Genomic DNA, 14786 nt, shown 5'->3' with positions numbered 1-14786 from the left:
TTCTGACATGTGACCTCCTTCAACTATAACAGTGTTTAGTTTGATCTTTTCAGTTATGAATAAAATAGTTCATTTGGAAAAATTGTTTCTACCTAATTCACAATTCATCTAAATGTGACATTATTGGTCGGGGCTGAATACCTTTGCAGGCCACTGCATATGTAATTTACTGTGAATGGATAAAAAATGAGCGCCAAGCTTTCCTTCAGGTATCATCCTCTTTATTCAGTTCAAATCGGCTGCCAAAACAATGGTTCTTCTTTCTCTTTATTCTGTTCATATCCATTGCACCACCATCCCCCTCCCCCTCCCCCCCCCCAATTCTTTCCTGGAGAGCTCAACATCGAGTGTCTTAATACGTCGAATCATTTGTCCTCTTAACATCCTTACTCAAGGGGTAGCAACTATTCTCTCTTGTCAGATCCATGCTCCTACTTCGGGTATCTGCCTCCAGCAGTCGTCCGGACCTCATCTTCAACCCATGACAGCTGCTTCTGCTCTCTGGAATCGATCTTCTCCCTCTCGTGCTGAGTTTCAGTTTCCTTAGTGGGAGATTGTGAACCTAACAGCTGATAGATCCACTTGAGCGAATGGCCTGGACCCTTCCTCTTGCCCCTCTAAAATAATAGCCTTGCAGTGAAATCTACGCAGCAAGTGTAAACTCTTGATTGGTGCATGGGCATTTCTTAAGTTATTGGTACACTTCCAGATCTCTGACATCTGGATCCTGCATGCTGAAGATCCTTTACGGACCATGCCAGGGTCTCGAGTGTTTCCTCCGTCGTCCAGATTCCTTTTGTGGGAACTGAACCAGCACTCAATTCCCCACCTTGTCGTCAAGATTGGTTGTTGCTCAGTCGTAGTTTCTCCTTCTACTTAGTTTGAGCCAACTAGATGTTCTTGGCTACAAGCTCCCTGGCAGAGGACAGGGAGAGTATGAGTTCCTCATGATGGTGCTTGACATCCGTCAGGCCAACGTCTTAGGCCAGCAAGTAGGATGTCTCCATAGGGAAGTGATAGTCAGTGGTGAACAGTACAAATGAGGATTTTTCTCCAGTGGAGGTTTCGGGAGTCTTTGGAAATCACCAAATGAAGGGACTTGTCCATCGATTCCTGAAACAAGCTGCATATTTTCAAAGAATTGTGTTCATTGTATGGTTGGATCTTTAAAACCCATCATTGCTCTGAGGATGGTAGGTCATGTGAAAACTCGAGTGTAGTTTGGTAATCCTCAACCTGGAGCATTTTGTGGCTCTGATTCGGAGCTCACCACCACCTCACCGGTTTGGATAAGCTGGACTTTGAGTGGCAGAGCAACAATTTGGAAGTTTTCGAGCAGTTTTTTCCCACACTTTTTTTTCACACTACTTACCATTCACCAGGGGATCGAAGTTGCTTTTTCTAAACTTTTCACACAAATACCGGACAAATGCATGGAAATCCATGTGATGCTCACCTTGTATCGTATAATTCAAAATTGTGGCTGCAGGTGAAAATAATTTTTTATGCTCATGGGCGTTGTACACTGAAGACATATAAAGGTGACGAAGTGCTACAGTGAACATTTGAACCTTGCGATATTAGATTGCTTTCCGACTTGTGCAACGACCATGTTTCACTCTCTTGCAACCTGCCCGCCATACAATGAGATTGACTTGTGTGAATTGCACGCCCCCTTTGTGATATAACAAATTGCATGGTATATGACCCTGCATGAGGATTTTACAATGAAGTGAGCAGGGCCACGTTTGACATTTTCAGTGCATATTTCGCTTGCATGTTAAATATTTCCCAGGGACATAAAACATTGAAAGCATAATGGCAGAACATTCAGATATGATGATTTTTTTTTTTTTATATTTTGCTCTCCACTTGGGAATTTGCAGAATAGTCTAATTTTTTTTACTGTATTTGATATATATGTATAAATGTTGATTTGATGCACCTTTCTGTTCTTGCATATGGCAGCTTGGCTGCCGGGTTGCTATCATTTATTGGAGTGCAGATGTGTCACTGTTGCTGTGCCCCTCTACCAGTACACTGGTACTCATTTCACAGACTTCAAAAGGATGACAGGCTGAGTCGACCCCACGTCGTGTTAACTCAGCAGCCAACAGGGCTTGAACTCAGGACCCTCGGATCCTAAGTCAGCCACCCTAACCACAAAGCCAACACCAGGCTTCTATTTGATGTACCAATCTCTAAACAGTGCTTTGAAGCTTCTGTAAGCAGTTTATTGGGAAGTGTTACACTGTCTCCCAGTCTACCTGAATGCTGGTAATGATGGCATCTGCTTTCCAATTGAAGAAATCCATTAAATAAATCATCAAGCCTGCTATGTTCACATGAGGTGATATCAAAAGGTCCAAAGTCCACTAACTGGCAGTGATGGTTGAAGGTTTGGGTAGAATGCGCCCATCTACGAACCTTCGGGCCTCGCACCAGTCCACGCCCTTGGGAACTTGCAGTACGGGGAGCCGCAAGTTAACAGCTTTTGGGGCGAAATTAGAAAATTCTCCTATTCTCTCTTTGTGCAGGGGCACACCCCTTTCTCGCAGGTGTGTTTCCAAGTATTTTTGGCTTCTTTTAGAAGCTTTGTGAGCCATTTTATGTAACCATCATTGTCCGACACACACGATATACATTCTGGTGTCCTGAACACCGACGGTTCCTGGGGTAAAATGACAGCATCATATGCGTGCCGAGCATTCTTGGGCGGATTATGTCATTTCAAAATTCCCGTGTTGGTGGATCAATGTCAGCGGTCAGTGGGTGAACAGAATATTGTGTGTGATGAGGCAGAACCAAGATGGGCAACTGTAGAAAAATATAATGAATATAATTCATCCATTCAAGCAAACTGTCATTGTTTCAGAGGCCGAGATGGACACTGGATCAAAAAGACCCCGGACTACCATCACAGCCAAACAGCTGGAAACCCTGAAGAATGCATACAGCAACTCTCCAAAACCCGCACGACACGTGCGTGAACAGCTCTCATCCGAAACGGGATTGGACATGCGCGTGGTGCAGGTTGGACACAAACTTACATCCACACTCGCAGCTTCTCAATTGGTCACCAGGATACCTTATTCTGGCATTGTTTAATTGTATAAGTTGTCACGTCTGCCTGAGTTTACAACAAAATTTGTAATATTGTGTTGTTGAAGTATATCATATAATAAGTATATCAAGTATGGAGCCCAACATGATCCATAGATACCGTACCTCACTGGACAAGGTATCATGTAGAATGATCTTTATAAAGCTTGCCTGTTACATGATACGAGGAGTGATCATTAAGTCCCTGGCTTAATATATAAATACAATCAATGGAACTGTCTTTCTACATATTTATTCACAACAACAACTTCAATTTGAGTTTGCACAATTTATTTATCTTTCTTTACTTTTGACCCTTAAAAACAAACTTCACCTTTTCCTTAAAAAAAAAAATCTTCTTTTATCTTATTTTCCACTGTTATGTTGATGCACGAACTTAAGGATTAATCTAAATAGATTGATTGGTGTTTACCGTTTAATCTTTGCAAGTTAGTTGAGCAAAATGGATTCATCCTTGTAAATTATTTGAGCTTTACTGATTAATCTTAGTGAATTTGTTGAGACGTATGGATTGATCCTCACGAGGTAATTGGGTTTAATGGTTAATCCTAGTAAGTTAATTGGGGTTTGTGTATTAACGGGAGCAAGTTAATTGGGATTAATGGATTAATGCTAGTAAGTTAATTGGGCTAAATGGTTAATCAAAGTAGGTTAATTGGGTTTTGCAAATTAATCTGAGCAAGTTAATTGGGCTTAATGGATTAATCCTAGTAAGTTAATTTGGATTAATGGATTAATCTTAGGAAGTTAATTCGGCTTAATGGTTAATCAGAGTAAGTTAATTGGGTTTTGCAAATCAATCCTAGTGAGTTAATTGGGTTTTATGGTGAATCCTAGTAAGTTATGGTTGTTCGTTGATAGTCGCTGGATGATGATCCAGAACTGCAGGGTCTACCGGAGTGCTCAGTTCCTCAATACTGACCACTGGCTTGTTGGAGCAACTCTTAAGTTGCACCTGAAATCCAGGAGAATGGTACCATCCCAGCCTCGGCTGGATGTTGGCAAGCTCAAGGATGAGAGGGTAGCTGAGGAGTTTGCAGACAAGCTGAGTGGAGATTTGGGGGGTTTGGGTGCTTTGGGAGATCCTGAAGAGTTGTGGAGTGCCTTCAAGACCACCATCCTTGATGTTGCCGGTGGATGTCTTGGAACTCACCAAAGGGCAAAGACAAATTTTGTCTCTCAAGGGACTCTGGATACCATTGACCAGAGTCACAGGGCCAGGCTGAATGGCAGAGCTGAGCTGTTCATGGAGCTGAGGCGTAAAACTGTACGAGCACTAAGGGTGGACAAGGAGACCTATGTGCGAGGAATCTGTGAGGGGGTAGAGCATCACCTGTGGTCAAGTGATTCTCATCCTACTTACAGGGGAATTCATGCATTGCGTTCATCCAAGTCCATCCCTCGGAGTACTGCAGTTAGAGTGGAGAGTGGTAGGCTCTTGACAGAGGAGTCTGAAGTGAAGGCCCGCTGGGCCGGTTACTTTGAGCGGTTGTACCAGGCTGATCCACCAGCAGTCGAGTTGGACATCAGGGGTGTTACAATCACTGTTGCTGACCCTCCAATCAACTGTGGTCCACCTTCGCTTGTGGAAACACGGGCTGTGGTGAACCGGATGAAATGGGGTAAAGCTCCCGGGATCTGTGGCATCCATGCTGACCTTCTCAAGGCTGGTGGAAATGCTGTACTCATGTCGGTGCATGCAGTTCTGTGCTCTGCCTGGAACACAGGCATCATCCCAACTGAATGGAAGAGGGACCTTGTTGTCCCTCTCTGCAGGGGGAAGGGTGATCGCCAACACTGCTAAAACTACCGAGGGGTGACACTGCTCTCAGTGCCGGGCAAGGTCTTTGCTCGGATAATTCTTGATAGGGTTCGCCACCATCTGCTTGAGCACCAGCGTCCAGAGCAGTCAGGCTTTACACCAAAGAGGCCAACGATTGACCGTATCCTTCCTCTTCGGGTCCTCACCGAACGCAGATAAGACTTTCTGCAGGGGCTGCTTGCAAGCCTATGTTGATCTCTGTAAAGTGTTTGATTCAGTGAATCGAGATGCCCTCTGGAGGATTCTTGGTCTTCGTGGGGTGCCACCAAAACTGATCGATCCGATTGCTAAACTCTACTCTGGTACTGAGAGTGCTGTGAGATGTGGTGGTACCATCTCTGACTTATTTCCAGTTGTTACTGGAGTTCGTCAAGGGTGTGTACTGGACCTACACTTTTCAGCACTTGTATGGATTGGATTCTGGGTAGGATGTCAAAGAAATGAAGCTGAGGTGAATCGTTTGGGAATGCCAAGATCTCTGACCTTGATTTCGCAGATAATGAAGTCATCTTTGCAGAGACTTTAGATATCCTCTTGGGGACCATCGAGGTTCTGAATGAGGAGTCGGAGCTGCTGGGATTACATGTTTCCTGGGTCAAAACTAAGATCCAGGATTTCAATGATATCTTGGATGCTGCTGTCCTGTCTGTGCCTGTTTGTGGTGAGGATGTTGAGGTCGTGGAGAGATTCACTTACCTTAGTAGTGATATTCATGTCTCTGCTGGCTGTGAGTCAGATGTCAACAGACGTCTGGTTCAGGCCTGGGGAGTCATGGATTCACTGGTTGATGGGGTGTGGTGCTGCCGGTACCTGTGCGGGAGGACGAAAGTCCGAGTCTTCAGGTCCTTGGTGATTCCAGCCTTGCTCTCTGGATGTGAGACTTGGACTCTGACCAGGGATCTGAGACGGAGACTTAATTCCTTTGGTACCAGGTTTCTTCGGAGAATCCTTGGCTATCGCTGGTCGGACTTTGCGTCCAATGAGCGGTTGCTGAGAGAGACTCAAATGAGATTTGTTACCTGCATGGTCCGTGAGCGTCAGCTGCGGCTGTATGGACATGTGGCTCGTTTTCCTGACGCTGATCCTGCTCACCAGATTCTATCAGCGAGGGAGTCTCATGAGTGGAGGAGGCCATGCCTGGGGGATGGCCAGACGGAGGCCCCTGGAGTACCGACAGAAAGTGGACACAGCGACGCCCTGCTCTGGCGCATTCTCCCATACCTGATCTGACCTCGTAAGTTAATTATGTTTTGCATATTAATCCGAGCAATTTAATTGGGTTGAATGGATTAATCCAAGTAAGTTAATTGGGCTTAATGGTTAATCATAGTAAGTTAATTGGGTTTTGGAAATTAATCCTAGTCTGTTAATTGGGCTTAATAGATTAATCCTAGTGAGTTAATTGGGCTTAATGGATTAATCCTAGTAAGATAATTGAGCTTAATAGTTAATCATAGTAAGTTAATTGTGTTTTTCAAATTAATCCTAGTAAGTTAATTGGGCTTTATGGTTAATCCTTGTAAGTTAGTTGGGTTTTGCATATTACTCCTAGTAAGTTAATTGGGTTTTATGGTTAATCCTTGTAAGTTAATTGGGTTTTGCATATTAATCCTAGTAAGTTAATTGGGTTTTATGGTTAATCCTTGTAAGTTAATTGGGTTTTGCATATTAGTCCTAGTAAGTTAATTGGGTTTTATGGTTAATCCTTGTAAGTTAATTGGGTTTTGCATATTAATCCTAGTAAGTTAATTGGGTTTTGCATATTAGTCCGATTAAGCTAAATGGGTTTTACAAATCAATCTCACTAAGTTATTTGGGATTTAGGGTCCTATAAATTACTGACCGGGCAGGAAATGTTGCCAACCTATACTTATCCTGTCTCAATATGTGCTCGTCCAGACCATTTCAGCAAAAGATACAAAGATACATTCACATGAATAAAATTGTACTGGCGATTAGATTTGGCGAAAACGATTACAGGTCATAAATAGTATGTCCCACTAATTTCCTTCCGAGACTGACTTAGGAAATGTTACTGATCGATACTTATCATGGCATGACATGTGCTAGTTAGTCTAAGTCATTCCTGCAAAAACCAAAATACATTACATATCTCGAACTGACGATTCTGTCGGCTTGGTGGGCCGACCTCCTCCTGCATCCAAATCCATGTGGATTCTATTTGACAAAAACTATTTCTTCAGATACAAAGAAGAAGAAAAGCCCCCACAATCTAATGAACAGACACTGATAATTGACTGATTTCTAGCCCAAACCATAACACTAATCATAACATTAATCATAATATTGCCTGCCTGGATGGTATTGGTTGGTAATTCCTTTGGGTGCTCTTGTTTGTCTAAACCATCATCATCATCATCATCATCATCATCATCATCATCATCATCATCATCATCATCATCATCATCATCATCATCATCTAGATCCTGTAGTTCCCAGTCTCTGTGTCAGCAAAACTTAACGTGTGTGCCTGCTTGAGGGTTCAGTGAAGGTCGAATCCTCTCCCCACCAATGCTTGGCCAAATCCACCTTGAATTACTGGACCGAGATAGCTTCCACAAAGTGCTGCGGGAGACTGTTCCAGTCATCGGCCACTCGATTGCTGAAGAACTTGCTTCAAAATCCCAAGCAAGTCCTTTGTTTAAACGACTTCGGACTGTCGAGTAGTGGCTTGGAGTGAAAAGGTGCTCTGGATTCAGTTTGACAATTCCGTACAATATTCGTTACACCAATGTCGTATCTCTTCGTTGTCTTCGGTAGTAGGGGGAATGCATATTTAGCTACCTCGGCCTCTCTTGGTCGCTAAGCTGGAATACTTTAGGAACAAGTTTGGTAGCTCTCCTTTGTACTCTTTCAAACTTTTCACTGTCTTCTTTTTACAACAAACACAGCAAGTAGTTCCCTTATTCCAAGTGACGTTGAACTCATTTGAGTGAATATTCTCTTGACTGTCCTGAGTAGTTGTTAGGCCTTGTTAACTAGTGAAGAGACATGTTAGTGGAATTTTAACTCGATGACTCTGAAGTCCTTCTCTGTAGTAGCACTCTGAAGTTGAATTCCTTTGAAACTATATGCAACATATCAGTTGCCTCTGCTTATGTGCAAAACTTTGCACTTTCTTTCATTTAAAGGTCATTGCCATCTTTTAGACCAGGGGATCACCCTATTCAGATCAGCTTGAAGACCTCTCCAGGAAACTTTGCATACTTATATGTACATCATGCTGTTGGCAGCAAACAGCTGTTCCGTTCCAAACATGCACTTCTGTTGGCAAGTCATTGATGAAGACCACAAGCAGTGATAGCCTCAGAATACTGCCCTGTGGTATTCCTCTTGTGAAGGGGCTGTCACACCTTGACGTTTTAGCCAGCGTATGGCAAGGTCTCAAAATGTATGTAAAACGCTGGCGTACGCTGAACTATTTATGTCTTTTTTTAGGTTTTGGGCATATAATAAAGTGTTGGACGTATGCATAACGTATTAGTAACATACACAGAACGTTTTAATCACATATAGATAACTTATACCAACGAATGCTGAGCGTGTTGTCGGCGTTCACAACCTATGCCCAACGATAGTCTAACTTATGCATAGCGTGGCAGCGTATCGCCGACGATCACGTGGCGTAGGCTATTCATCGGCTGCGGCTCAACGATTCAAATCATAACCGCACTAGACATTGAAGTGTGAAGCCGCTGTCACACCTTGACGTTTTAGCCAGCGTATGCAAACGTATGAAAAATTTTCCGGACCAAGCTGGCACACGTCGAATATGTTATGGGTAAGTTTTGTATACGTTATAGAGCACGCTGGCATACGTCGTAGTACGTTGGCATACGTCGTAGTACGCTGGCATACGTTGTCATACGCCGAGTACGTCGATAAATTTTCAGCATGGAAAATTTGTCTCACACCTCGGCGTACAAAGACGTATGCCAGCGTACTACAAAAAAAGCCAGCGTACTATGACGTACACCAGCGTGCTCTTAACGTATACAAACTTACCCATAACGTATTCGACATGTGCCAGCGTTTTAACCAAATTTTTCATACATCAGGCATACGCTGGCTAAATCGTCAAGGTGTGACAGGGCCTTGACAGGTATCAAGTGAGAAGATACCCTTCGCTAAATGGTTTTGATAATGTTGAACAAAAGTCACTATTGAATATTGACGTGTTGAGTGAATCGTGAATAAGAAAAGGCTTGAAAGGAAAAGCACGTGAACTTCTCGCATGTCATGATGACGAGCTCCAGTGAAGTTAACCTTACAGTGTCCTCTCTGCTTGTGAGCTCTCTGTAAACACTCAACTGAGTGGTTGCTAGTGTTCACACGTTTGCTTTGTTACAAATTTTAGCAAAAATTTAAAGAAAAAATAATGAGTCATGACAAGTCTCTCAGTTTGTTTCTCTGTGTGGAATACTGTCGAAAGTCCATCTCACTACCTCGAGTCTGTGGTTGATCAGTGCCCCAGACGAGATACACTTCTAGTCTTGGAGGATTTCAATGCATCGACTGGAACTGATAGGGATGGTTATGAGATGTGTGTTGGTCCCCATGGGTCAGGAACTGTGAACCTGAATAGCACTAAGTTCCTTGACTTTGCAAGAAGTCATGGACTTAGGGTGGCCGGTTCATGGTTTCAGCGCCCACAAGCTCATCGCTGGACTTGGTATTCCAACGCTGGTGGTGTGGCAAAGGAGATTGACCATGTCTTCGTTGATGGTCGCTGGAGGATGATCCAGAACTGCAGGGTCCACCGGAGTGCTCAGTTCCTCAATACTGACCACCGGCTTGTTGTAGCAACTCTGAAGTTGCACCTTCAATCCAGGATAATGGTACCATCCCAGCCGAGGCTGGCTGTTGGCAAGCTCAAGGATGAGAGGGTATCTGAGGAGTTTGCGAACAAGCTGAGTGGAGATTTGGGGGGTCTGGGTGCTTTGGGGGGTCCTGAAGAGTTGTGGAGTGCCTTCAAGACCACCGTCCTTGATGTTGCCGGTGGATGTCTTGGAACTCACTGTAGGGCAAAGAAGAATATTGTCTCTCAAGGGACACTGGATACCATTGACCAGAGTCGCAGGGCCAGGCTGAATGGCAGAGCTGAACTGTTCAGGGAGCTGAGGCATAAAACTGTACGTGCGCTAAGGGTGGACAAGGAGGCCGATATGTGAGGAATCTGTGAGGGGGTAGAGCATCACTTGTGATCAAGTGATTCTCGTCCCGCTTACAGGGGAATTTGCGCATTGCGTTCATCCAAGCCCATCCCTCGGAGCACTGCAGTTCGAGCAGAAAGTGGTGGGCTCTTGACAGAGGAGTCCGAAGTGAAGGCCCGCTGGGCCGGTTACTTTAAGCATCTGTACCAGGCTGATCCACCAACTGTCGAGTTGGACCCCAGGGGTGTTACAATAACTGTTGCTGACCCTCCAATCAACTGTGGTCCACCTTCGCTTGTGGAAACACGGGCTGCGGTGAACCGTTTGAAAAGGGGTAAAGCTCCAGGGATCTGTGGCATCCATGCCAAACTTCTCAAGGCTGGTGGAAATGCTGCACTCGTGTCGTTGCATGCAGTTTTGTGCTCTGCCTGGAACACAAGCATCATCCCAACTGACTGGAAGAGGGGCCTTGTTGTCCCTCGCTGGAAAGGGAAGAGTTATCGCCAAGACTGCAACAACTACCGAGGGGTGACTCTGCTCTCAGTGCTGGGCAAGGTCTTTGCTCGGATAATTCTTGATAGGGTTCGCCACCATCTGCTTGAGCACCAGTGTCCAGAGCAGTCACGCTTTACACCAGAGAGGTCAACGATTGACCGTATCCTTGCTATTCGTGTCCTCACCGAACGCAGACGAGAGTTTCTGCAGGGGCTGCTTGCAGCCTTTGTTGATCTCTGTAAAGCGTTTGATTCAGTGAATCGGGATGTCCTCAGGAGGATTCTTGGTCTTCGTGGGGTGCCACCAAAACTGATCCATCTGATGTCTGAACAACACTCTGGTACTGAGAGTGCTGTGAGATGTGGTGGTACCATCTCTGACTTATTTCCAGTTGTTACTGGAGTTCATCAGGGGTGTCTACTGGCCCTACACCTTTCAGCACTTGTATGGACTGGATTCTCAGGAGGATGTTGGAGAGATCAAGCTGCGGTGCATCATTTGGGAATGTCAAGATCTCTGACCTTGATTTCACAGATGATGCAGTCATCTTTCTGGAGACTTTAGACATCCTTTTAGGGGCCCTCAAGGTGCTGTATGTGGAGTCGGAGCTGCTGGGATTACAGGTTTCCTGGGTCAAAACTAAGATCCAGGGTTTCAATGACATATTGGATGCTGCTGTCCTGTCTGTGTCTGTTTGTGGTGATGATGTTGAGGTCGTGGAAAGATTCACTTACCTTGGCAGTGATATTCATGTCTCTGCTGGCTGTGAGTCAGAGGTCAATAGATGTCTGGTTCGGGCCTGGGGAGTCATGAATTCACTGAATAATTGGGTGTGGTGCTGCCGGTACTTGTGCAGGAGGACGAAAGTCCGAGTCTTCAGGTCCTTGGTGCTTCCAGTCTTGCTCTATGGATGTGAGACTTGGACTCATAATTCCTTTGGTACCAGGTCTCTTCGGAGAATCCTTAGCTATCGCTGGTCAGACTTTGTGTCCAACAAGCGGTTGCTGAGAGAGACTCAAATGAGATTTGTTACCTGCATAGTCCGTGAACATCAACTTCGGCTGTATGGACATTTCGCTCATTTTCCTGATGCTGATCCTGCTCACCAGATTCTCTCAGTGAGGGAGTCTCATGAGTGGAAGAGGCCAGTGGGCCAACGACGTGCCTCGTGGTTGCAGCAGGTTGATCGGCATCTCAAGGAGATGGGGATGGGCCTGGCGTCTGCCTGGGGGATGGCCAGACAGAGGCCCCTGGAGTACCGGCGGAAAGTGGACGCAGCAACGCGCTGCTCTGGCGCATGCTCCCATACCTGGCCTGACTGAGTACTTCCCTTGTAACATAGATGTTCTTCCTTTTATCTTTGCCTGGCATTCTTTTTGACACAAACTCCTCAATGCGCAGCTCGAGTCCTTTGACAAATTCCCCTCCAAGCTTGTTCACAGTTTGTGTGCCTGTGTTTCTCTCCACACTCAATTTCATTTGGTGTACTATTCAATCCATCATCGTCTCCTTTATAGTAGTTGAAACAGCTTCCCTTTGTTTCCAGCTGACGGCTTTCCAAATATAGTGAAACCTCTCAGCAGCAGTGGTCATGTAAGACCAAAGGGTCCATGTGTCCAACTGATGAAATCATATCCTTATTGTTTGTTATTACCGAGGCAAGTACATTTGCACTATGACCTCTGAGGAAGCATGTTGGCTCAGTGACATGCTGGTGCAAACATCTTCTTCTTCCTTCGACAAAGGATGCATTTTGTTTCGTCAAATAGAGATTTCGTAAAATATTCATCTTTTTTGCAGGAATAACTTGGATTAGCATATATTGAGAGAGAATAAGTATTGGTTGGCAACCTTTCCTGCCTGGTCATTATTTTTGGTCGGCTGGTAATTAGTCGGATTGTCGAAAAAACATCATACTTGATTTGGTAAGTCGGGTGCAGTTGAGATCACACATTGTTTGTGGGAACTTAGTGTCAAATCGCATGTCATCACGATGTTGTTGAAAGTTTTTAATTTCCTTCTCCCACTGCTGTTCCGTTTTATCGAGGATGACACATGTCTGTACGTGGCCAGGTGTGGTTTCAGAATCGCAGGGCGAAGGAGAAGCGGCTCAAGAAGGATGCCGGACGTCAGCGTTGGGGGCAGTATTTCCGCACTACAAAGCGCACTAAGGGCACGTCGAGTGTTGGGAAAGACGGGCTTCAGAGTGAGGGGGCCACCAATGGAGAGGTCCCTTTTCGAGGTATTGCTCGGTGTAGTTTTTCCGCTTCATGCACTGACATTAATGCTCGAGTCGAGTACAGAGGTATGGTACCGATACTTGTATATTGAAAAAAATATAATGACGGAATTTCTTGAACTATTTTTCTTCATGTGCACATCAGAGTGATTGAACCTCGTGTACCCGACAGATGATCAGAGCTTGCCATCGCTGGGACCTGCTAATGGTACATTTGGGGATCTTGAGCAGGAAGGAGGCGCCTCTGGAGGCATGCAGACACACTTGGCATCCACGGATGGAACATTTTTAGCTGACGGTCCTGGCTCAGGGAACTTCACAGATCACATGAGAGCTGGGAGCCCATACACCATTCCCCAATCCCCGGCGCTGTCGCTCGCATCGCTCACTTCACAATCACTTATTACCCCTTTGCAGTACCACTCTGAGGCCAATCTTGGTCCCATGATGTCCTCGACAGGGCAAAGTGCTCAAACACAGGCAATGCGGCTTCTTTCTGCACCTGGGCCCAGCTCAGACCTGTCCACTGGAAGCAGCGCAGGCTACCCTGACTTTCCAACGAGCCCTGCATCCTGGCTCGATGACGTGGAACACACACAATTTTAAGGTCCCTATGTGCAACCCTTATACCACCACCGGATTTTCTCTTATCAGCCAAAAGACTCCAGTGAAGAAGAATTTTTGGAGAATCTTGCTTTAGGGACAAAGGATGGCCTGCACCTGTCCAGGTGAAACAAACCGAAGCATGAAAAGAATGGCATTGTCATGCATGGTCTTTCTATGCTTTGAGCATCAAGTAACAAAGACCTTCGCAATATGTCAGCATTCTAGGGACTCATTCCAATAACACTGCACATGACGACACAAAAACAGGATCTTGTGATGAAGATGAGCCGAATGCAAAACACAGGAAGCAGGGACTGGTCCTTCCACGGGGTGGAAAGGATGCCTTTGAGACTTGAAAAGAAAATGCTGCATTGGCCATTTTGTTTGGTGTCAATGACCTGTTCCTGTTGTAGAATAGTTTTAATATGCGATAGGAAAGCGAAGTTGTCCTGTTCTATGCTGCTATGTGGCCGACGTAGGTGTGATGCAGCTCGTGTGGTATAATCGAGCTGCCTGAACCACGAATAGGTGCGCGAGAACGCGCAGTAATATAATATATTCTTTTATTTTACAGCAGTTATAATATCAATGTGAAATATTTTGGATATGGAAAAGATTTTAAAATTCTGCAGCGAAATTCACGTTGTCATGCATCTGCAGCGTTCTTACAGACTCAAACTGTGATAAGCATCTGCAGTATTTGGAAAGTTTATTATAATATCAAACCTCCAAAGCCTTTGCCAGGTTATACATGCATTATTGAACTCATGCATGTGCCAAGCGCCGGCATTCCCGCGACCTGCCAATGTCAAACTTATGACGTAACTCGGTGACCGCGGGCGGAGGGTTGAGGTTATTGTGGGTGAGGAGGGGGGGAGGGGGGAGATTTAATCCTCGTGTATATATTTATTCTATGTTTGTCTGTGTTAAGTTATTCCCAAACGTTATATCGTATAGATGGTATTATGTAATATATTTCATTAAAGAAATCTCACGCACTTCAATGAATGATTACAATTGTGTGTGTGTGTGTGTATGTGTGTTTGTGTGTGTGAAGGTGTGTAGACATGGTCTTCTGTGTATGGCGACTTTTGGAGAATGCAAGAGAACATTACACCAAGGTCCACATGCTTTTTGTGGATCTCAGAAAAACATGTGACTTTGTTCCCTATCGGTTGGTGCTGCAGGGGTATGGTGTGCCCCCATGATTGCCCGAACACATTTTAACCTTTATTTTAATCTGGTGGTTGAGAGCTGGAAGAAATGATGCTAACCATTTGGGGTAGATGCACCGTACAAAATGTAATACTAGATTAGTGGGTGAAAG

At 44.9% G+C, this 14786-nt stretch overlaps 1 protein-coding gene across 2 annotated transcripts in view; it reads left to right on the top strand.

The window, feature by feature from the left end:
* Nucleotides 1-14332, top strand: part of LOC147026320 (LIM/homeobox protein Lhx3-like) — a 165597-nt gene extending 151265 nt beyond the window's left edge. For both annotated transcript variants that reach the window (XM_085881619.1, XM_085881620.1), the window contains exons 4-6: nucleotides 2876-3033; nucleotides 12688-12856; nucleotides 13026-14332. In XM_085881619.1, the coding sequence (XP_085737745.1) occupies nucleotides 2876-3033; nucleotides 12688-12856; nucleotides 13026-13459 (761 nt within the window). In that variant the 3' untranslated portion in view covers nucleotides 13460-14332. The remainder of the gene's footprint in view (nucleotides 1-2875; nucleotides 3034-12687; nucleotides 12857-13025) is intronic.
* Nucleotides 14333-14786: the final 454 nt, after the last annotated feature.

Source organism: Eptatretus burgeri, chromosome 5 (assembly GCF_056783735.1).
Source record: "Eptatretus burgeri isolate ZD-2024b chromosome 5, Ebu_testis_v1, whole genome shotgun sequence".
NCBI lineage: Eukaryota > Metazoa > Chordata > Myxini > Myxiniformes > Myxinidae > Eptatretus > Eptatretus burgeri.
This window is presented reverse-complemented; position numbering and strand designations above follow the sequence as displayed.